This window comes from Onychostoma macrolepis, chromosome 23 (assembly GCF_012432095.1).
Source record: "Onychostoma macrolepis isolate SWU-2019 chromosome 23, ASM1243209v1, whole genome shotgun sequence".
In the NCBI taxonomy this organism is placed as follows: domain Eukaryota; kingdom Metazoa; phylum Chordata; class Actinopteri; order Cypriniformes; family Cyprinidae; genus Onychostoma; species Onychostoma macrolepis.
In genome coordinates, this window is record NC_081177.1 from 6204809 (window position 1) to 6228232 (window position 23424).

The following is a 23424-nucleotide window of genomic DNA, read 5'->3' on the forward strand; positions in this document are numbered from 1 at the left end:
GCAGCTTTTAAATAATAACATATATAGAAGGTGCACAGTGTCATTCACACAAGCACTAAACACCATCATGAGACTTATGCAATAAACATTAATTTAACAACATTAGATGTAACAAAAAACCCTAATAAACATAACTGATTAGAAAAAACTAAGAAACATAGTTATTTCAAAGAAAAAACATCAAATTCAAATAAAAGCTGAAATGCAACGCAGGGAATTCTGGGAACGTCAATTTACAGTTTTTCCCTGTAAATTTTACATTCTTTTTCACTTCCAAAAACAGTATTTCACCGTAAAATTGTCTGAAATGTCTATTACAGTTTTTCACCGTATATATTAGGGGAACTTACCGTTAACCATTTAACAGGTTTTTACTGTAGCATTTTCAGTTTTTTACTGTTAAAATCACGGTCATTTTTTACAGTTATTTTTATATAGTTATTTTGGCTGAAATGATTGCATGAACAGGTTCTTATGGTGCTGTTACATCACAAATCACAGCCTCCGCTGACAGATTGAGTTCAAGAAATAACTTTATCCGATAACAGAAAGGAGGAGAGGATCTCGGGTCAACAGAAAAACTTTGTAACTGAGTTGTAATTCCTGTTGTGCTCAAACCCCTGGGAAGTATGTGGGATTGGTGATCCTCTGGCTTTCCTCCTGCATAATTAAACGAATCCGAAGCCTTTCATCATAGATTGGACTCTCTCTCGCTAGCTGTCTGCAGGTGTTTTCCTCGTCCTCAGGAGGTCTGGCCGAGAGCATTCACAAGTCAGCTGACAGCGGGCTAACTCGCGCAGAATGTGTGGGAATGCGTGTGACGTTTCATGTTTCTGCAGGTGTTTTGGACTCTTTGGATGCTTGTGTGTAATTTAGGGATGGTTTTGCTTGGTTTGTCAGGCAGGACTTTAAAAAGAGGAATTATCACAGGCTGCATAGCAACAGACGAGTGAATAGTTCCAGTATCACACACTCCAGATTGCAAGGCTTGATGGGTTGAGAACAATGGACGCTTTTGTTTTATCCAACTGAAGGAGCCCCAGCTGAGCTCACATTGTGCTTTTTACATATGACTGAGAAATAATGGGTAACAGTAATCGTAAAGTAAGATTTTTGCTAGCATAGACTAGGTTGTCTATAGTGCTATAAGTGGTTGCTAGGGTGTACTGGATGGTTGCAATGGAATGTTGTTTTGCTTTGTGAAAAATTATGTATTATATATTTAAATAAATAGTGTTAATATAAATGTATATTAATAAAATACATTAAAATATGGTATTTTTATTTTTAAATTACTTTATCTCTTTATCTAAAATAAAAATATTTAAATTGGAAATGTAGGATTTTTTTACATTTATTGTGTATTAATATATTAATATTAATTAATATTAAAATGGAGTTTGCATATGTATGTGTGTATATATGTATGTGTGTGTGTGTGTGTGTGTGTGTGTTTATGTGTGTGTATATATATATATATATATATATATATATATATATATATATATATGTTCAGTGAGTCATTTTGGGTCATGACCCACCATTTGAGAAAAATGCTTGATAATATAATGTTTATAATATATTTATGAAATTTGGCAAACAGGAGGAAGTCATAGTTTCTGCCTGTTTGTGAGTTTGTATGTGTGTGTTTTTCACACAAGTCCAGGCATGTAGGCTTCTTTTGTATGCCTGAGTCTGTTAGCAGTCGTGTTGCTGTAGCTTTACGTGTGTTTGTGTTTGTGTATATATACATTACTGTACAGTATGTACGTGTAGCAGCCAGCCCCCGCTATAGGCTAAACAACCCAGCTGCTCTTCAGCACACAGACGAGCCCGGAGGGGGAATATCGACCCTCCACCCCCGCACACTGCCCCTCTCTGCTAGCTGTCTCTCCCAGCACTCAAGAATCAATGGTGTGCCTCCCTCAGAAACCAGAGGCTGTCTGTGGAGCGCTGGGGGATGGGGCGTCTCCGCTTCATCCGATCTGTCGGAATCTCCTCAGCTGTTAGATAACAGCCCTTCGCCACATTTCCACATGTGACATGAGACTTTCCCATCTCACCAACGAGAGACAGCCATGCTGCGATTCATTCAGCTTTTGTTCCCATGTTAGTAACTAATTTTAGTTTGTATTTTTTATTTTTGCAATTTTCCTGGTATTTTCTGTGTATATACTGTAAGTCTATAAATGTACACACAATTTAATTTAAATTTAGGCTAGTTATTAATTTAAGTTAATAATTGTTTACAATTTTATATAATTTATAATATAATTTACAATAAAATGGCTGTGTGTGTGTGTGTGTGTGTGTGTGTGTGTGTATATTTGTGCTGTCAAACGATTAATCGTGATTAATCACATCCAAAATAAAAGTTTTTTTTTTTTTTTTTTACATAATATATGTATGTGTACTGTTTATTTATTATGTATATATAAATACACACATTCATTATATATTTAGATGTATATACATTTATATATTTATATTATTATATTACATATTTAATAAATAAACATATTTTTCTTAAATGTATACATGCATGTTTGTATTTATATATACATAATAAATATATATATATATATATATATATATTAGTAAATATTTATTATATGCAGTATCTCACAGAAGTGAGTACACCCTCACATTTTTGTAAATATTTTATTATATCTTTTCATGTGACAACACTGAAGAAATGACACTTTGCTACAATGTAAAGTAGTGAGTGTACAGCTTGTATAACAGTGTAAATTTGCTGTCCCCTCAAAATAACTCTACACACAGCCATAGGCGTAAATCCCGGGGGGGACAGGACCCCCCTATCTGAGGCTTGTCCCCCCTAAAAATATCATTACAAGCGACTCTGTGTATTAAAAATAATATAATAGACATATACTTAAAATAATTGTGTGATTAGTAAAACAAAATAAACGTTTTAAGTTCAGAAATGTTTTGATTCCCCCCCCTTTCCTCACAGTGGTTTGGTCCACTGCCTGCTTTCCTTCTTTACTGATACACACGAGTCCGGTGAGAGAGAGCAAGTTAGTTATGTGTAAGTAGGCTGTCAAGGCTGTTTTATTCTCTTTAAACATCGGGTGAAATGATTCTTTCTCTTTAATACAGATGATGCTGGATCATTAATAAATTAGTCATGACAAAAAAATTATGACATCCGATGTATTTTCTATGACCGATTATAAGGTTAACAAGCTTAATACCGTAGCTTGTCACCCACTACAACTAACGGCGATAAGCCTGTGTGTGTGAACTGATATTAGGCTAATATTGTAGACCTACGTGTTGGTTTCGTTCAATATGATGTTAAGTGGCAGATCAGTGGGTTTAATGCGGTTGAATTAATGCGAAAGAGACATACTAGGTTTCAGACGAAAATAATAATTATAAGCTGCTTTTCCACTATCGGGCCGAACGGTTTTGGTCAGGTACGGTTCCAGTTGTTTTTCCACGTGAGCCTGGTACTGCGCGGCACGATTACAAACCGTTCTCGGCCCGGAATTCTCGTCACGGTTAGACAACCGTGCTGAACCGTGCTGGTAGAGTACGTGTGCATGACGTCGCCACTCAGGATCTGTCACTTGTCTGTTGCCTGACTGCTAGTTTTTCCGTACCACGGCAACGACTGACGCATTTGAATTGCATTCCAAAGAGATCCGTTATCAGCCCTGCAGTGGAAAACGAAACCGTATCCGTGCTGACTGGCCCGGATCGGATCGGAACGGAACGGAATGGTTAAGCAAAGAGAACCGTTCGGCCCGATGGTGGAAGCGGCTGTACAGCACGGTTCAGCACGGTTGTCTAACCGTGCCGAGAATTACGGGCCGAGAACGTGCTGTACAGCCGCTTTTCCACTATCGGGCCGAACGGTTCTCTTTGCTTAACCATTCCGTTCCGTTCCGATCCGGGCCAGTCAGCACGGATACGGTTTTGTTTTCCACTGCGGGGCTGATAACGGATCTCTTTGGAATGCAATTCAAATGCGTCAGTCGTTGCTGTGGTAACACAAGTGTTTACATATGATATGAGGTGTAAATAACCACCGCGTTATGGAGGATGATCAGAAATTTCTTCTGATTTTATTACTAATTTGTGTTTACATTGCTCAAAATAGCGCGCTTAGCAAGCTACGGAAAAACTAGCAGCCAGGCAACAGACAAGTGACAGATCCTGAGTGGAGACGTCATGCACACGTACTCTACCAGCACGGTTCAGCACGGTTGTCTAACCGTGACGAGAATTCCGGGCCGAGAACGGTTTGTAATCATGCCGCGCAGTACCAGGCTCACGTGGAAAAACAACTGGAACCGTACCTGACCAAAACCGTTCGGCCCGATATGACCGCGTGGTGAACCATGAACTCATATTTAAACACGGTCTCCATGCTATGTGCATGCTGTGTACACCTATCTATCCTTACAAGTACAATTTTGGCTGTATTATTTGTGTCCCCTTCAAAAATTGCTCTTGAGAAATTTTATGTTTATTGTCCCCCCCCTACTGTCAGATGAAATTTACGCCCCTGCACACAGCCATTAATGTCTAAACCACTGGTCACAAAAGTGAGTACACCCCTAAGTGAAAATGTTCAAATTGGGCCCAAAGTGTCAATATTTTGTGTGGCCACCATTATTTTCCAGCATTGCCTTAACCCTCTTGGGCATGGAGTTCACCAGAGCTTCACAGGTTGCCACTGGAGTCCTCTTCCACTCCTCCATGACGACATCACAGAGCTGGTGAATGTTAGAGACCTTGCTCTCCTCCACCTTCTGTTTGAGGATGCCCCACATATGCTCAATAGGGTTTAGGTCTGGAGACATGCTTGGCCAGTCCATCACCTTTACCCTCAGCTTCTTTAGCAAGGCAGTGGTCGTCTTGGAGGTGTGTTTGGGGTCGTTATCATGTTGGAATACTGCCCTGCGGCCCAGTCTCCTAAGGGAGGGGATCATGCTCTGCTTCAGTATGTCACAGTACATGTTGGCATTCATGGTTCCCTCCATGAACTGTAGCTCCCCAGTGCCGGCAGCACTCATGCAGCCCCAAACCATGACACTCCCACCACCATGCTTGACTGTAGGCAAGACACACTTGTCTTTGTACTCCTCACCTGGTTGCCACCACACACGCTTGACACCATCTGAACCAAATAAGTTTATCTTGGTCTCATCAGACCACAGGGCATGGTTCCAGTAATCCATGTCCTTAGTCTGCTTGTCTTCAGCAAACTGTTTGCTGGCTTTCTTGTGCATCATCTTTAGAAGAGGCTTCCTTCTGGGACGACAGCCATGCAGACCAATTTGATGCGGTGTGCGGCGTATGGTCTGAGCACTGACAGGCTGACCCCCCACCCCTTCAACCTCTGCAGCAATGCTGGCAGCACTCATACGTCTATTTCTCAAACACAAACTCTGGATATGACGCTGAGCACGTGCACTCAACTTCTTTGGTTGACCATGGCGAGGCCTGTTCTGAGTGGAACCTGTCCTGTTAAACTGCTGTATGGTCTTGGCCACCGTGCTGCAACTCAGTTTCAATGTCTTGGCAATCTTCTTATAGCCTACGCCATCTTTATGTAGAGCAACAATTTTTTTTTCAGATCCTCAGAGAGTTCTTTGCCATGAGGTGCCATGTTGAACTTCCAGTGACCAGTATGAGAGAGTGAGAGCGATAACACCTAATTTAACACACCTGCTCCTCATTCACACCTGAGACCTTGTAACACTAACGAGTCACATGACACCCGGGAGAAAAAATGGCTAATTGGGCCCAATTTGGACATTTTCACTTAGGGGTGTACTCACTTTTGTGACCAGCGGTTTAGACATTAATGGTGTGTTGAGTTATTTTGAGGGGACAGAAGCTGTACACTCACTACTTTACATTGTAGCAAAGTGTCATTTCTTCAGTGTTGTCACATGAAAAGGTATAATAAAATATTTACAAAAATGTGAGGGGTGTACTCACTTCTGTGAGATACTGTATAAATGTCTGACTCAGTAGAGGAAATGCGGTTAATACTGTATGTGTGTATGAATATATGAACTGTCCCTTTAATAATTTATATTTCATCTCAAATTGTGCGAGATTTCATCCGCTGCTTATTAACTTTCTAAACAACACACGGTAAATCAAGGGATTTTTTTTTTATGTTTCAGTCGTGGGACCACCAGAGTTAACCAATTACTGCACCAAAACCCAGTGCTCAGCCATCATATTCAGCTAACCACTTTATTTGAGATGTGACGTTAAATGCGAATTTTTACCATCCTTTAATTGGTGTGCCACAGAAATCTAACGTCTCTTTCTGGGCACAGTGGGACAGAACTCAGGTCCTAATTTGTGTTTGGATTAAACCGGATGATTCCCTGGTCTAATCTCAGATTTATGAGCGCTTGAGATACGTTTGAGGCTTAAGCAATCTCCAGCAGAAGGCCTGCCACGATTTCTGCTCGTCTCTGCTCGTGCTGTATTTTGTAATTAATGATGTTGCTGAGTCAAATATCACTACCAATATTGCTCATTATTCACATTAAGTATTTATGAATGATAATCATCATACCCTATTACTTTTCTAAGCATTCAAACAAATAGTTGGGCTTTTCCCCCTCTTGGGCAAGTAAGTAACCACAAAACACCCAAACACTCAGAACTAGCAACTATGAAGAAATGCTTTGGCATCTACCCACAGCTTCTTTTCTTTTGCTTAATTTTATTTATCTTTTGTCTTTTTTTTTCTTTTTTTTTTTAATCCATATTTCTTTTCTTTTGTTCTTTCTTTTTTTTTCTTTTTGTACTTGTGTGTGTGTGTGTGTGTGTGTGTGTATTTGTATTTTTCATATTTGGCTTTGTTTTTCTTCTGTTTATTTTCTTTTGTTGATTTTTTTTTTGTTGTTGTTATTTGTTTTTTCCTTTTGTATTTTGTTCATTTTGTTGCCTCGTCTTATTTTGATTTTATTTATTTTTTTTAATCTATTTAGTTTTCTTTTGTGCTTTCTTTGTATTTTGTTTTGTTTTGTTTGCTGTTTCTTGTCTTTTTATTGCTTTTCGTTGATATTATTTTTTTATTATTTATTTGATTTCTTATTTTTACATTATTGCTCCTTTTTATCTTTATTTTGTTCATATTTTTCTTTTATTTTTTGTATTTTGTGTTTTTTTTGTGTGTTTGGAGTTTTTCTTTTATTGTTTATTTATTTTTCTTAATTTTTTGATTGCTTCTTTCTTTTTCTTATGTTTTGTTGACAAATTGGTTCCTAATGACAGTATCTGTCAGTCAGTCTTCATAAGCCGCTGATACAACGCAACATGCATTCAATGAATGAACTTCCTGTTTCCAGTTGTTGTTTGTTTACCATAGATCAGTGATGCTTTACATAATGTCAGAACCCTGTTTGACTCTTTCTTCCGATGATCATTCATCACTTTCGAACCTCAATAAGTTCGTTTCCGGATACAAGCTTCAATCAGAGCCAAACTTTCACACCTCACTTAGCAAATTAGATTTGCCTTTAATGTAATGACTGTGCCTTTGTGTTTAATGACCGTTTTTGTTGTGGCTGGACATTAGTGAGGCATGACCTGTTCTTTGATTACCCAGAGTTCACCCTGATTCATCTCAGTGTGGTTTAGTGCTGTCGAACATATCAGTAAATTCACCCTGCTACTTACAGTTAGGGCTCCATTAATTGGGCTAACGAGACATCTGTGTTGTTGCAGGATGCAAGTTTTCCCTTGATAATGACTGGTAAACGCAGGGACAGTATAGTACCCATGATACATTTATGTCATTTAGAGCCCATATGGTGGAGAGCAAACTATGAGCTGCTGTTTCTCTCTCTTTCACTTCTCTTAAACAACTTTTCACTGGGACTTAAAACAATCATGCATCGCAAATTTTATTTATTTGTTTTTAACCACATAATGCATAATTTTTTAATGTGGGAATAGGGACTAAATGGCTTATAAGAGGATATTTGTAAAGCAAAACAATCAGATACATTAAGGTTTATTTGTGACAGGAACAAATAAATGAATTAAATCTCTATGAACACAGTCAAATGCTGTCTGAATTGGCAGACAATGATGATCAGATGTTATTACATTTTGGCTTGTTTGTTTATTTATTGTGTTTTCCCCTTTATTTTATTATTATTATTATTATTGTTGTCTTTTCTTGTTTCTTTTGTTGCATTGTTTTTATTATTTAATTAATTTATTTTTTATTGTGTGTGTATGTGTTTTATATGTTTATATTTTGCTTTTGTTTTAATTTTGTTGTATTTTTTCCCTCTTTTGCTTTTTCATGTTCTTTTGTTATTGTTTTCTTTTCTTTTTGTTAATTTCTTTTTGTTAGTTTTATATATATATATATATATATATATATATATATATATATATATATATATATATATATATATATATATATATATATATATATATATATATATATATATATATATATATATATATATATATATATATATATATATATATATATATATACACAAAATGAAGAAGACAAAATAAGAAAAACAAAAGAACAAAAAAAATATATATATATATATATATATATATATATATATATATTTTTTTTTTTATTTAGTTTGTTTTGTGGATTTATTTTATTTCACGTTTTGTTTTTGTTTCTTTTTGTTATGTGTTATCATTTCAAATCTTTTACTGTTTGCTTTGTTTTCATGCTGAACAATTCATTCAGATTCTTTTTTTCAAAGAGTGAAGAAAAGAAAGCTGCCATTGCACTTGTTATAAACAGTTTTGCATGAGAATGTTTGTGTAAATACAATATTTCATTCAGCATCACTTGGAATCAATGTGGACAGGCCTCCACTCCTGGTAAAATGACTTCCTATATTTCCTATAATTTCAAGGTCTGTGCAGGTCTTTAATGGTACAGAGCACATATCTGAGCACTCTCCTCATGACTTCAGTCTTATGACTGGAAGGTTGGCGTCACCACCAGTGAACCTGAAGTACGCAGGTCTCTAGTGAAAGCTTGCAGGGCTCCAGGGCCCTCGGCCGCGCTCTGACCCCGCATTCACACTGCTCAGCTGAGATTAGTTCCACTCCGACAGGCCTGTAACAGCTCCTCTAAGAGACGGGTCGCCCTGAGCTGCCAGTCCACCGGGGTTCCTGGAGAAAAGAGACTTTCGTTTTTGTAGAATTTATCATCCCGTGGGCAAGCGAGGGCTTGTTCTGCACGTTTACAAAGAGGACTGTAGGGAAGCGTGTGTTGAGTGAGGTTTGTGTGGGTGGATGGGAAAGTGTCTCTGTCTGTCCCTCAAAAAATGTGTGTGTGTGCTGGCAGACGGACAGTATGACATGTGGGAGAGTGTGTTAGGGGTCTGTGAGGATCGTATTGCAGCGGCTGTCACTGGTATGTGAGAGGAAACAGCTGAGCGCTCCTGTACTCGGCTGAAACAAGGTTAAAGTGCACTAAACACAACCTCGGGCTACTGTGGGTCACACAAACTGCGGCCACTTGGCCATTTTCTTTTGATCAGATCTGTCTGTGTGAACAGACATTCACATGCCAAGCATTCTTTAATTTTTTTAGTCAGTTTTAGGAATCTCTTGACTTTTTATTAGTGGTGCTTGCTTAGGCAAAACCTCTAACAGCAAATATGAAATTGAACATTTTTGTTTTAATATGCATTCCCTATTGAGAAAAACTCATCAGTGCATGTTTTTGCATGCCAAAATTTTTTATTTGTAATCTTTAATCAAAGTGTAATCACTTATCTGAAATATCTTTGATGCTTAATATGCAGTAAGCCACGCAACCTTTGGATAATATTAACCAATTACCGACTGAATTTTAATATAGTGGATGAAGTGTGTCGCTTTCATATGTAGTAATGAGATTAGGGTTTAATACTGAATATTTCTCTAGATAAAGATATCTCTGTGCACCAGTATCACTGTTTATTTGTGTTACTTAAGGAATAGCAGAGTATTGCTTGAATTCGTTGGTTAATAATTCATGAATTTCATGCAAAAATCATGAAAACGGGCTGGTCTCTAGCGGCAGCGCTGTAAAAAGAGGGGGTCAAATATTTGTTTGAAGTGTTTTAATGGAACAAATTGCATGGAAGTTATTTTTCTGAAAAATATATATTTTATATAAAAAACACATGTTAAAAGGTTTGAATGTAATAGGTTGTTACGGTTAGCGTAGCGTAGTGGTTAAAATCTAGACTTGTAAAATGGGATGTAGGATCAAATATTGGAAAACCTGATAAAATAAACCATCCAAATGTATTTATTTTTTATTCATTTATTATAATTTAATTTTAGATAGATTATTGATTTATTTGAATACAATTTTAATAAATGCATTTAAATTATTTATTTTATTTATTTTTCTATATTATTTTTAATTATATACTATTTTTAATTTTTAATAAACTACTTGAATTTTACTCTACTCTAGTAGTAAGTGTACTGCAAGGTGTTTTGGGTAAAAGCATCAGCTGACGGACTGTCTCTTTGCAGGCCTAGGCCATGGGCGGAGCCAAGAGTAAACCCAAAGAGCTCGGCCAGCGCTCCCGGAGTCTGGACGATGGCACCGGAGGACACCATCACAGTCCCAACCAGTCGTCCTTCACGCCCAACCGGAGTCCGCCGGTGGACGGCACCAGACGCGGCACCCAGCCCAACATCATCAACGCGGAGCAGGCACTGTTTGGAGGCGTGAACTCGAACAACAGCATCACGTCTCCTCACAGGGTCGGCACGCTCTCTGGTAATGCAGCTCGGTCTGATCAGCGTCCTTACGCTTCTGCTTTCGCTGACTTTCAGTATTATAGTGTTAACGGATATGGGCCAAGACATCTGAAGAGTGAACTGAATAAACAGTTTTGTGCAGGAAAACATGCCCTTTATTCGCTATAGCGCTTTTCAGCACACCTATTTTCTATGTAAATTAGGCTCGTTATAGATTTATGTGTATAAAATTACAATAATTGCAGACAGTTTTGATGAATTCATTGTTTAAATCCCATGAATGAGATTCACAGGTAGATTTTTTTTTAGTCTCAAGACATCAGACCTTTAATGGACCATCTGATGCATACTGCACACAAAGATAGCAAGGGATTTTCCAAACTCCTAAGCTCCGATCTGATTGGCTGGTCTCAGAGAGTCAGGATGCAGAAGTTTTGTCCGTCTTTGTGGAAACAAATTCGTGTTTGCATGATACCCAGCAATTTCCATGGAAAGCCACTTGCTGGATTTACCATAGTTTGTCCACGAAATAACTGGCACTTTTTAGGTTTTGATGGTTTGAAATTTTTGCCACATCTGTAAACATTTTGCATTTTGGTCAGAAATAATCTAAATTATCCAGTATTGTCTATGCAGCCATTCTTGGAAATTGCTGCATCATTATTTAAATATGTGTTCAAATATTAATAAGCTTTTTTTAATAATAATAAGTTTTATAATAAGTAATTAAGTAAATGTACTTACATTTATTAGTAATAATATTATTATAGTATTATAATCATAATAGGCCTATATTTAACTTTTAAATTTTTATACAGTTTTTATTTTAATTTGAAAGTTTTTGTCATTTTTTATTAGTTTTGTTAAATGTGTCTGTATAGTATTTATATTTCTTAATTTTTATTTATGTTTAAGTTATTTTAGTACATTGTTAAACTAAATGAGAATTGTTGCCTTTGCAACCAATTGAAATAAATATCTTTATTTGATGTTTATTTTATTTGATCTCACTTAATAAAATAAGTTTTTATATTTATTTTTATATACATTTTATTTTATTTCAGTTAATAAAATACCTTTTCTATATTATTTATTTTGATATACATTTGATTTCAGGTAATAATATGTTTTTTTATTTAAATTATTTATTTTTATATTAATTTATTTTATTTAAATTAATAAAATGAGGCTTTAATACTAAATATTTTTATGTTGATTTTATTTTATTTGTATTTTTTATGATTTTAGTTTTAGTTATTAACTATAACAAACCTGATTTGAATGAGTTTAACATCACATTAATAGACCAGCATTCAACAAATTCAAAATTACCCTCTTAAGAGTCCTTATGTCGGAAATCAAAAGTCTGACTGCAAGTCTAGACAATTTTTAGATGCCCATTTTCATTGGCAAACCAACATTACATTACATGATATTACTTTAGTTTTTGAATTGCATGCATCAAGGTAACACAATATGTTTGTCACTTGTATTTTTCCATAGGCGGCGTGACCACGTTTGTGGCTTTGTATGACTACGAGTCACGAACCGCCTCTGATTTGTCATTCAGGAAAGGAGAACGACTCCAGATTGTCAATAACACGTAAGAGGGAAACACAAACACATTCGCGCAAAATTAACAGGGCTCCAGAGGGCAATAGACACACCCACTGATGCAGACATCCACACACACACACACACACACACTCACGTCTCTCATCTGTCTGACTGCTGAACCCCCCCAAGTACACGTAGCCCCACCTCTTCCTCTTTGGTAACCATAGGAACTGGCTCCCTCTGAAGGCGCTGTATTTGTGGGAGATGACGGCTTTTTGTTCTCTGGATTCCTTTTTTGGTCTTCCTGTGCACAAAAAAAAAAAGCTCAGCTGCACGTCTTTACCTCCACTTCCCCTCCCGGACCAAAGGGAGCATTTTCCTTCCTTTCTACACCTGCGGTTCACTTCCTTATTCCAGTGCACAGCGCTACTGTTAGGAGAATAAAAACGCCCTCAGAAACATCCTCTGGTTTCAGCACAAAGCGGACCTGGGGAATTGCTTTTTTATGTCAGGCCCAATGCAGTGTAGTATATGGGTGAATCTCTCAAAACGGAACATGGCCAGGTCATATTTCAACCCAAAATCAAAAGAAAGAAATGAGAAATTATATTTTTCTGAATGAAAATGAAGTCTGCGTTTAGTAGCATTAAGAATTTTTAAATTGTGACATCATTTCCATGACTATTAAGCAGCTGTTCCTCACAAATTGTCATTTTTATTTCATTATACTTTTTTATTCATACTAATTTTGAATTTAATCTTGATCTTTGTAATGCTGAACAAATGACTGTATTACAGTAATGAGAATCTTTGAAAATTATGGGATTTACAAACAAAACAACAAGTAAAATTTCTACACAATAATGAGACATGTGATTAATTGGTATAATATTGTCCTGAAAATAAACGTTTTTTTATTATTATTAAAAAGACAGTAATATTGTGAAATATATTGCAATTTAAATGTTTTCTATTTAAATATATATTAAATGTAATTTGTGCTGAAAAACTTTTGCGCCTTAACAGCTTATATTTTTTTATATTTAATATTTTTAAGCATTTATTTGATATATAATTTTTTAAATAAATGTCTTTACTGTCACTTTTGAACAATTAATTGTCCTTGCCAAATAAATGTATTAATTTATTTAAAAAGAAAAATTTTACCAACCCCAAGCGTTTGGGAGTGCATGTATAATTTGTTTTCATGAAAGAATGACTCTTATGAGTCATTTTTAATGAATTGTGCAGATTATCAGTTTGAAGAAGTCTGACGAATCATTCAATGAATGAATTTAATCCGAATTAGCATATGATTCATAATGATCTGAAGTCATTACTTTCAGTCATATCATACACTAAATTAAGCATTCTTAATGTCTTTTTTAGACGTTAAAACAAGTTACCAAAATAGTGTTGTGGTTAAGACCAATTTTGGGGTATTTGAACAGTCTGAGTTAAAAAAATGAATGTTTTCATGAGATTCACTCTTTAAACCACAAGCAATCCCCACCGCTGTCCATAACCCTTCCCAGAAGCCCCTGATAATAAAGTAATCAGCTTTTTAACAAAATCACCAAGCTGCTCCGGCTTATCGCTGGGACCTTCTGAGTCGTGTGTCAGCAGAGATAATCAAACACACATTACAGTAATTGTTTTCCATATTTTTAGTACTTGACTGATGATGAGTTGGATAAATGCTGTGTTTTCAGTGCGTCATTGCTGCAGCTGACCTTCAGTCAGTTTTTAAGACTATGTGGGATGTTTGTAGCCTCTGCTTTTTTCTGCTTTTAATGTCCAAACACTTCATATCTCCTCTGTGTTTTTCCTCTACATGCTCTCGCTCGTTTATGTAGGAGAAAGTTGAACCCCAGGTTGGTAAAGTTGCTCTTGATTTCAGCTTTCAGTGTACGTTTTCTGTGTGTTTGTGTGTATGTGTGTCATTTCACCATTTGCTTGTCCACCTGAGATTTGTCCTGACTTTCTAGAGACTGTGGAAGTGGTCCAGAAATAGTGTCACACCTCCTCATAACTGGCTCACTCACGACCATTTTACATTTGTCCTTCACATTGACTTTGTGGATGATCCTCTGGTGTATTATCCATTGTTCCTTTACATTTGCTTAGGCTACATGCTAATTTCCATGCTACTGTATCTGTACTGTATGCTGTGCTAGATTAGGATAAGCGCATAAGTCATAGAACGATGACAATCATATCAAATATAACTTTTTCTTTCTTATGTTGACATATAGTTCCCGTTAAACAAGAAGTTGTCACGGGAACATGTCCACATGTCCCCTTTTTTTTTTAAATGGCATACATATAAACTCATGGCTTTAGTGGGAGTAAAGTAGCATATAGTTGGCCTAAAAATGAGCAAGCTCTAAAACCCGCTAAAGTCTATTTTGATTTCATGGGGACATAAAGTGTATGAACCTAAAAGCAGCAATGTTAAAATATCATTAGCATATAGCTAAATTATTAGGGCCGGGTTTTGACACAAATTTCACAATTCGATTCTCATTCACAAGCTTTCAATTCGATTACCGATTCGATTCAATATCGATTATTTTGGATGTATATCAGGTACAGTACATGCCAAATTTTCTCAAGGAAAAGAAATCTCTCGACTAATACTTTAAAATATACATGAGTCAGTTGGTACTACATTACTATAATATTGAAGGTTAAAATTGACTGCTTTGTTAAAAATTACACTTAATGAAGCTTTTAAAATAATAAAGTTACAATTAGCCTACATAATATTTGTACTTCAATTAGTTTTTTGAAATATAAACACAATGGTGGCAGTCATAAAAACTTGATGGATTTATTCAAACATAAACATTGAAGAAGAGTAAATAAATGTTATATGATGCATATATTTAGCAAAATGCCCCTCTCTACAGTTTATTTTTCTAAAATAAATTATATAAATTAACCCAGCCCTATAAATGATCATAGTAAGATTGTAAACTAAAGGCTACATGCTACGTTTTTAGTTTAGCTAACTTGCTAGTTCTCATTCTCATTCCAGAGATAATTTTATTTGACAAAAATCCATATACACATCACTAAATGAAAGATTAATTGGGCTTAAAAAATAGCACATATTCTGAGTTCAAAGCAAACAGACCTAGACTAAAATCCGCAAAAGTTCAGTCAAGTTTTGATTTCATGTGGCCATTTAAAACAGTAATGTTCAGAAAGCATTAGTAGGCTATTTAGCTAAAGTAACATATTCAAAATGTAAACTAAAGGCTAATGGGTATGTTTAGCCAACTTGCTAGTTGTCATTCTTATTCTAGAGATCATTTTATTTGACAAAAATCTATATACCCCCTACAAAATGAAAGACTAAATGCCTATGCATACTGTATATTTTTAGCACATATGCTATGCTAGGAGTACCATAGACATATATAGACGCCCTATTCGACTGCTCCAGGCACATAGATGCGGCCGCCATCTTCAAAATTCATCGCCAAATTCAGTCAAGGTTTGATTTCATGTGGTCATATAAATTAATAAACTTTAAAAAAAAAAAAAAAAAAAAGTTCAGTTAGCATTTAGCAAAGTTAACCTAGTACAAATGCAAACCAAAGGCTATTGGCTACATTTTCAGTTTAGCTAACATGCTTGTTGTCATTCTATTTAATTGGACAAAAATCACCCTGCAAATTGAAAAAATAAATGCTAAAAAGTGTTTTTATAGCTAATATTATATAGTTATACACTAGCATACTAGCATATGAATGATATCAAAGCTAGCAACTTAATAAAAACAAATACAATTCAGTCAATTTCATGGGGGTCATTATATAAAAGAACTTAAAAGCAAGATAGCATTAGCATTTAGCTAAATTAACAAGAAAAAATGGCGATGTTTTGGCACAATTTTGATGTTGTAGTAGGTGCATAATGGTTTTAAAATTTAACATTAAAAGAATACTTTTTCATAAGTTAGGTAGGTGTATAGATTTTAGGTGTACATTGTTATCTACATGATTTTTTGCTCAATTGTAACCTCTTTGCGTTCTCCTCTCAAATACCCTGCTTATCAGAATCACTGTTTTTATGCCTTTTCATACATAAATAATTCATTAACATCTGAATTTTGAATGGTACGCTGTGTATGAATAATATATTTGCATTGTATGAATATGAATACGTGCCCATCTGTGTATATACTGTATGTCATTGTTTTCACTGGAGCGGTTATGTTTTAATTACGTTCAACAACAGCTAGCAGTAGCTCAGAGACCTTGGAGAGGTTTGTGTCCGGTCAGCATGTCTTAGCGATGGATGAAGTCTTATTACTTTAGCTTAGGGAGTGAGTCACAGTCTGACACCCCACAGCTCACACTAAAACACAACATCTATTATTAAAAACCCATCAAGTCTCCCAGACAATAGAGACCCAGACAGATGACTCACTTTTTGATAAATCCACCAGTTTTGTAGTAAATAATTCACCCAAAAATAAAAAAAAATCCATCATTCCAAACCCATATGATTTACTTTCTTTTATAGAACTTAAAAAGAGGTATTTTGATGAATGCTTGTGCTGCTCCTTTACACTTAATTAAGGCATATAGCATATAATTTACTTTTTAAAAGGAATCAATACTTTTATTCGCCAAGGAAGCATTAAATTGATCAAAAGTAGGATTGCAAATGGGTGGGATCTTTCCAATAAATTTCTGGATACTTTCCATGATTGATATAAATTTTTTTGGTAACTTTTGTGAAATTTTGGAAAGTTTCCAGAAATATACAGGAAATGTTCTGCCTCTTTGCAACACTAATCTATCTTTCTTTCTGTCTATCTTTCTGTCCATCTGTCTTTCTCTCTCTCTCTCTCTCTCTCTCTCTCTCTATCTATCCATCTACCTACCTACCTATTGCTCTCTCTCTCTCTCTATCTATCTATCTATCTAGTGTATATATAATTATGCGCTCCATATGAGAAGAACAAGATACAGTAGCAGTGCTGATCCTCCCTATACGCAAGCTGCGTTGGGCCCCCGAAACACCAGGGGGTCCCCTTGCTCTCAAAGATGTTTTTGAATTTGGCCAGCGGTTATAAAAACATGAATGATAATTTCTTTTAATGTGGTGCGCTTTCACGCTCTCTACGTAAAAATCAGCCAAATCATGTAACGTGAATGTCGTACATTCTCTTGCTCGAGACAAAAAAAAAAAAAAAAACGCGTTGAAAGCGTACTGAAGGAAGGGATACTGTTTCTCGAGCCCTTTCCATGAGCGCGATTCGAGACGGAGTGAAACACGGACAAATGCATTTTTTTGCATAGGGCCCCCAGAAGTCTAGGATCGGCACTGTACAGTAGTAAGATATACAGTGGTAAGAGTAAGTAATATGGGTTTGGAAAAACATGAGGGTGAGTAAATGATGACTGTTTATTTTGGGAGAAGTGAACTATCCCTTTAAATGCATGTTTCATTTATGCATAATTTGGCAGTGCAGGTAGTTAATGTCTTCAGAGCAGCTTTGTCTGCATTCTCATGGCTCATTTCATGGATTATAAAGCAGCAATAATACCACAGATGTAATCTCAGGGTGTTTGTTTTGGGCGGGTAAGAAAGCCGTCTTGAATGTGTCATCAAATATGTTGAATGTGAGTCAAACTGCAGGTGTATTATGTGTGTGTTTTCTGCTGTCTTAGGGAAGGCGACTGGTGGTTGGCTCGCTCGCTGACGACAGGAGAGAGTGGATACATTCCCAGCAATTACGTGGCACCGTCGGATTCCATCCAGGCTGAAGAGTAAATCCTCTTCTTCCTCCTCCTCTTTCCTTTTCTTTGCTGTTCTCCTCCCTGTGTGAATCCTCTGGTTTGCATTTTATTCCCTTCGTTGTGATGTCAGATCTCTCAGTTCAGCTGAGCATGATTCTAGGTCCTCATTGATGATTATTAATAATTATTTTATTTCAATTTGTTATGAGTCTGCAGTTTAGTCAGTGAAATGAGTCAATCACATGTTCATTTTCGAACCGCCCTGACTGATTCATGAGTCGCAAAACTGATTCATCAAAAAGAACTGCTCATGAGAGTCACAACAGAACGATTTGTTCATGAGTCAGGAAACGCTTCAGAGTATTTTAGTACAGAAATTGTTCTTTTTATTCCATCTATCTATCTATCTATCTATCTATCTATCTATCTATCTATCTATCTATCTGCTTTAGCTAGTTTCCAAGGAAACATTTCTAATTTTAATTTCATTTATCTTGATGTACTTAAACAACTAGAAATAAAAATAAAAAAATGAATCAAAACTATAAAGACAAATAAAAATAAAACTGACAAACACTCAAAAATGAACATGGAAAATATACAAAAATAAGAACTATTACAATAAAACTGAATTCAGACTATTATTAAACTATGAAATTCTCTCAATGACACTAAAATAACACTGACGCTCAACCCTTGTGACGTTACTAACAGAATGATTCATTCTTGCCCCTCTCTCTCTCTCTCTGTCCTTCCGGTCTGACCTTTGAGTCCTTCATATTTCCCCTCGTGGTTTTGCTCTTTCGCCCTCCTCCATTATCTGCAATGAAGTCTCTCCATCATCTCATCAGTTAGAATGAAAAAACCCTGGTGGCCCAAAAACCTTTTCCTTCTTGACTGAGTAAAATACGTCAGTGTTTGCCTCAGGCGGCCCGTCTACTATTGTCTGTCCTGTTTGTATTCTGGTCATTTTTCCTGAGACACACACGCGCGGTTGCTCAGTCGACTGCCGTATTAAACAAATACACACAAGCACTCCTTTGAAAACCTATAATGACTCATTTTTCCACCCTTGCCTTGCCAGTCATCTCAGATTGACTCTGGAGAAAAGGTAAGACTCTTGAGAGAGCACAGCGGCTGACAACAAACTGCGCTGATTTATGGACACTAAATGTCACCGAGTTGGTCATGAATCCCAAACACCATCGTTTTATCACTGCTGGAACTAAGAGTAGGAATATTATACCCTGAATCAATGTTCAATATCTCATACAGCACAGTTTAGATGACAACTGTTATAAAGTATAGTCATTTCAGGCCCAAAACATGCAAGTTGATGCAAACGTTATTAGTTACGCAAGCTCGATTTCATAATAGATTAATGTACACTACTGTTTAAAAGTTTGGGGTTGGTAAGACATTTTTTTATAAGAAATTAATACTTTTATTCAGCAAAGACACGTTAAACTGATCAAAAGTGACAGTATAGAGATTTATAAAAATTTCTGTTTCGAATGAATGCTGTTTATCAGAAAATCCTGAAAAAATATATTTAACAGTTTGAACAAAAGTATGAAGCTTCACAGCTGCTTTCAACACTTATAATAACAAGAAATGTTTGTTGAGCAGCAAATCATCATATTAGACTGATTTCCGAAGGATCATGTGACACTGAAGACTGGAGTAATTCAGCTTTGCATGACAGGAATAAATTACATTTTAACATTGATTCAAATAGAAAAAAGTTATTTTTAATTGTAATAATATTTCAAAATATTAATAAATAAATGCATCCTTGGTAAGTATATTCGGTTTCTGTCTGTGAACCAGCATAAGCTGTATTTCTGGCCAACTGTGTGTCTCTGATACAATGTTACATGTGATTACGTACTCTAAATACACACTCTCTCTCTTTTTTTCTTTTTCTTCATCTCTCTCCAGATGGTACTTTGGAAAGATCACACGCAGGGACTCTGAGCGGCTCCTTTTGAGTCTGGAAAACAGGAGAGGAACTTTCCTGGTCAGAGAGAGTGAGACAACCAAAGGTGATTGAATGTGAACAGTACAAACTCTGAACTATTTTTATTTATTTACACTTTTTATTTATTTGATCTATTTATAAGGTAGGTTTTATTTATTTATTTTCGTGCACAGGGACAGTGCACATTAATGCATGTTTCTGTAAATGCACCAGATTTAACCCAAAGGATATTTTTCATCTGTAGTCCCTGGACAGTGTTACAAGTCTTCCTGAAATCAAAATGTACAGAAATAGACAATTATTGAAATTAAAAACCAAAAAAGGCACAAAAAAAGCATAGCAAAAAAAAAAAAAAAAAAAAAAAAAAAAAAATATATATATATATATATATATATATATATATATATATATATATGGCATACACATTATATTAAATATATAAATCCGTCCAAAGGCACAATAAAATATTGGTAACACTTTACAATAAGGTTGTATTAGTTAACGCTAGTTAATGCATTAGTTAACATTGAACTAACAGTGAATAACGCATCTGTTCATGTTAACCTATTCATATACTAATGTGTTAGTTAATGCATTAGTTAACATGAACAAATAATGAACTAGCAATGAACAACTCCACTGTTCAGGATTACTTAATGTTTTGTTAATGTTAATTCATACATTTACTAATGCATCTCTTTACATTAACAGATTAACTAGTTAAAGGTCCCATGGCATCCCATAACATTAATATGAGTCCCCCTAGCCTGCCTATGGTCCCCCGGTGGCTAGAAATGGCGATAGGTGTAAACCGAGCCCTGGGTATCCTGCTTCTCCTTTGAGAAAATGAAAGCTCAGATGGCCCAATCTGGAATCTTCCCTTTATGTCGTCATATGGGGAAAGGTTACCTCCCCTTTCTCTGCTTTGCCCGCCCATGAGAAAATGAGCTACTACCGTGCGAGGCGAGCGCAATATTTTTTTTCCTCGAGAGACATCATGGCTCGTAAACGAGCGAAGCATGGCAGTTGCTCAGTGTTTGGATGTACAAATGAACACCGAAGTATTTTTTTAGTTCCTTCATCCGAGCCTATGGCTAGCATTAGCTACATGATAATAACTGTAACAGCATACATAAACAAACCAACTAAAGTACCGTATCCAGACACAATATTTTAAACTAACCATTCGGAGACGTCCTGCTGTAGCCGCTGAGCTGCAACTTCTTCATCCGGTGCTTCTCCATCCGGATCAGATTCTGGGTCAAACTGAAAAGCTTGAAGGACTGTGTGTCTACAGCCATTGCGATACATCCACTGTCAACATTAGCGCATGGTAGTGCAAGCTGGTTAAAGCCACACACCCACCCTCCACCTTGCCCCGCCTCTCTCATCCTCATTAGCATTTAAAGCTACAGACACAGAAATGGCATGTCCTAAGGAAAGCTCATTGTGGGACTGGCTCGTAGTGGCTGAAATATTGCACCAAGGCTGAATTTTGGGAAAGAGACTTCAGATACAGTACTAGGGACCACTTAGGCCTATATAAAAGCATCCAAAAAGCAGCATGTCATGCCACTGTAAAAAAAAAAAAAGTTGAGCGAACTTAAAAAAACATTTTTTACCAGCTTCAGCAGATTTTTGAGTTTGCTCAACTTGTTTTTGTGGGAGATTCTCAAATTTTTGTTGTATAAACTTAAAATAACAAGTTGAGAAAACTCAAAAATCTGCTGAAGTTTGTTGCCTTAAAATTTTAAGTTGGCTCAACTTTTTTTTTTACAGTGTGGGATCTTTAACATTGTGGTTAATGCATTAGATAAAATGAACTAAAAATTAACAACATATCTGTTCAGCATTACTTAATCTTTGCTCATGTTGACTTATTCATATACTAATGCTTCTCTTCACATTAACAACTTAATTAGTTAATGCTGATTAATATATTAGTTAACATGAACTAAAAATGAACAACATATCTGTTCAGCATTACTTAATCTTTGCTCATGTTAACTTATTCATATACTAATGCATTAGTTCATGCATTAGTTAACATGAACTGACAATGAACTATGCCTGTAAATAGCTTTATTTAATTATACTACATACAGTATATACACATAAGTTTGTTTAGCAGCTAACACACACAATGGATAAACAATACCAACTTCCCATTTGGGCACTGATGGGCTATTGGTAAACTTGGAAACCATCTAAACATCAACTGATAGTGTTTCTCATGTTTGTAGGCTGTTTATTAACATGACTTACCACTAACAACGCATTTATTAAGGGAATTAGTGAACTTTATTGTAAAGTGTACACTAGTCCAACATTTACTAACGTTTAACTAACATCTGTACACTGTTTATTAGATTTAGGCCTACCACTAACAAATAATACAATTATAATAATAATAAATGTGTATATATTGTGTGTGTGTGTGTATGTATATATATATATATATATATAATTAAATAAAGCTTAAGTAAAGCTATTTACAGGCATAGTTCATTGTTAGTTCATGTTAACTAATGCATTAACAAACACATTAGTATTTGAATAAGTTAACATGAACAAATATTAAGTAATGCTGAACAGATGCGTTGTTCACTGTTAGTTCATGTTAACTAATGCATTAACTAATATTAACTAATACAACCTTATTGTAAAGTGTTACCAAAATATTTTATTTTATTTATTATTAATTTAATATTAAAGTAAAAATAATTATTATAATTATATCCACATGAAACTAAAAGGAGAAAAGCAAAAACACAAATATACGGCATACACAGTATATTACATATACAAATCCATTCAGAGGCACAATAAAATATTTAATTTAATTTATTATTAACATAAAAATATTTATTACAATTATATCCACATAAAACAAAGAGCAAAGTAAAAACCAAAATATATGGCCTAGAGTATATTAAATATATGAATCCATCTAATACCATCAAATCACAATAAAATGTTATTTTTTTATTTATTATTAAATATAAAAATATTTGTATTATTATTATTATTATTATTATTATTATTATTACTACTGTAGCAAATAATTTATTTATAATGTATATTGTTTATTAATTTTAAATAATAATTATTATTATAATAATAATAATAGTAATACATATATTTTAACATTTTAATTTAGATAAATTGTCGTTTTTAACTTTAATTCTGTTTACAGTTGCCAAGCAACCACAGTTTTGTGAATTAATAGATAATTTATATTTTATAATTACCCTTTGTCTGGTGTCAGTGTTGATTCAAAGGCCAAACTGTAGGGATGAATGGAAAATTGAGTCAGAATGACATCTAAGGAATGAAACTAGGTTCTTTCCTGTAGCTCAAACAAAAGAG

At 35.2% G+C, this 23424-nt stretch overlaps 1 protein-coding gene across 2 annotated transcripts in view; it reads left to right on the plus strand.

The window, feature by feature from the left end:
* The window catches only part of src (v-src avian sarcoma (Schmidt-Ruppin A-2) viral oncogene homolog), a 58706-nt gene that overhangs the window by 24481 nt on the left and 10801 nt on the right, over positions 1-23424 (plus strand). The window contains exons 2-6 of one of the 2 annotated variants that reach the window (XM_058762455.1): positions 10528-10777; positions 12262-12361; positions 14172-14189; positions 18006-18104; positions 20016-20119. In XM_058762455.1, the coding sequence (XP_058618438.1) occupies positions 10537-10777; positions 12262-12361; positions 14172-14189; positions 18006-18104; positions 20016-20119 (562 nt within the window). In that variant the 5' untranslated portion in view covers positions 10528-10536. The remainder of the gene's footprint in view (positions 1-10527; positions 10778-12261; positions 12362-14171; positions 14190-18005; positions 18105-20015; positions 20120-23424) is intronic. The other variant, XM_058762456.1, reaches the window with a different exon arrangement.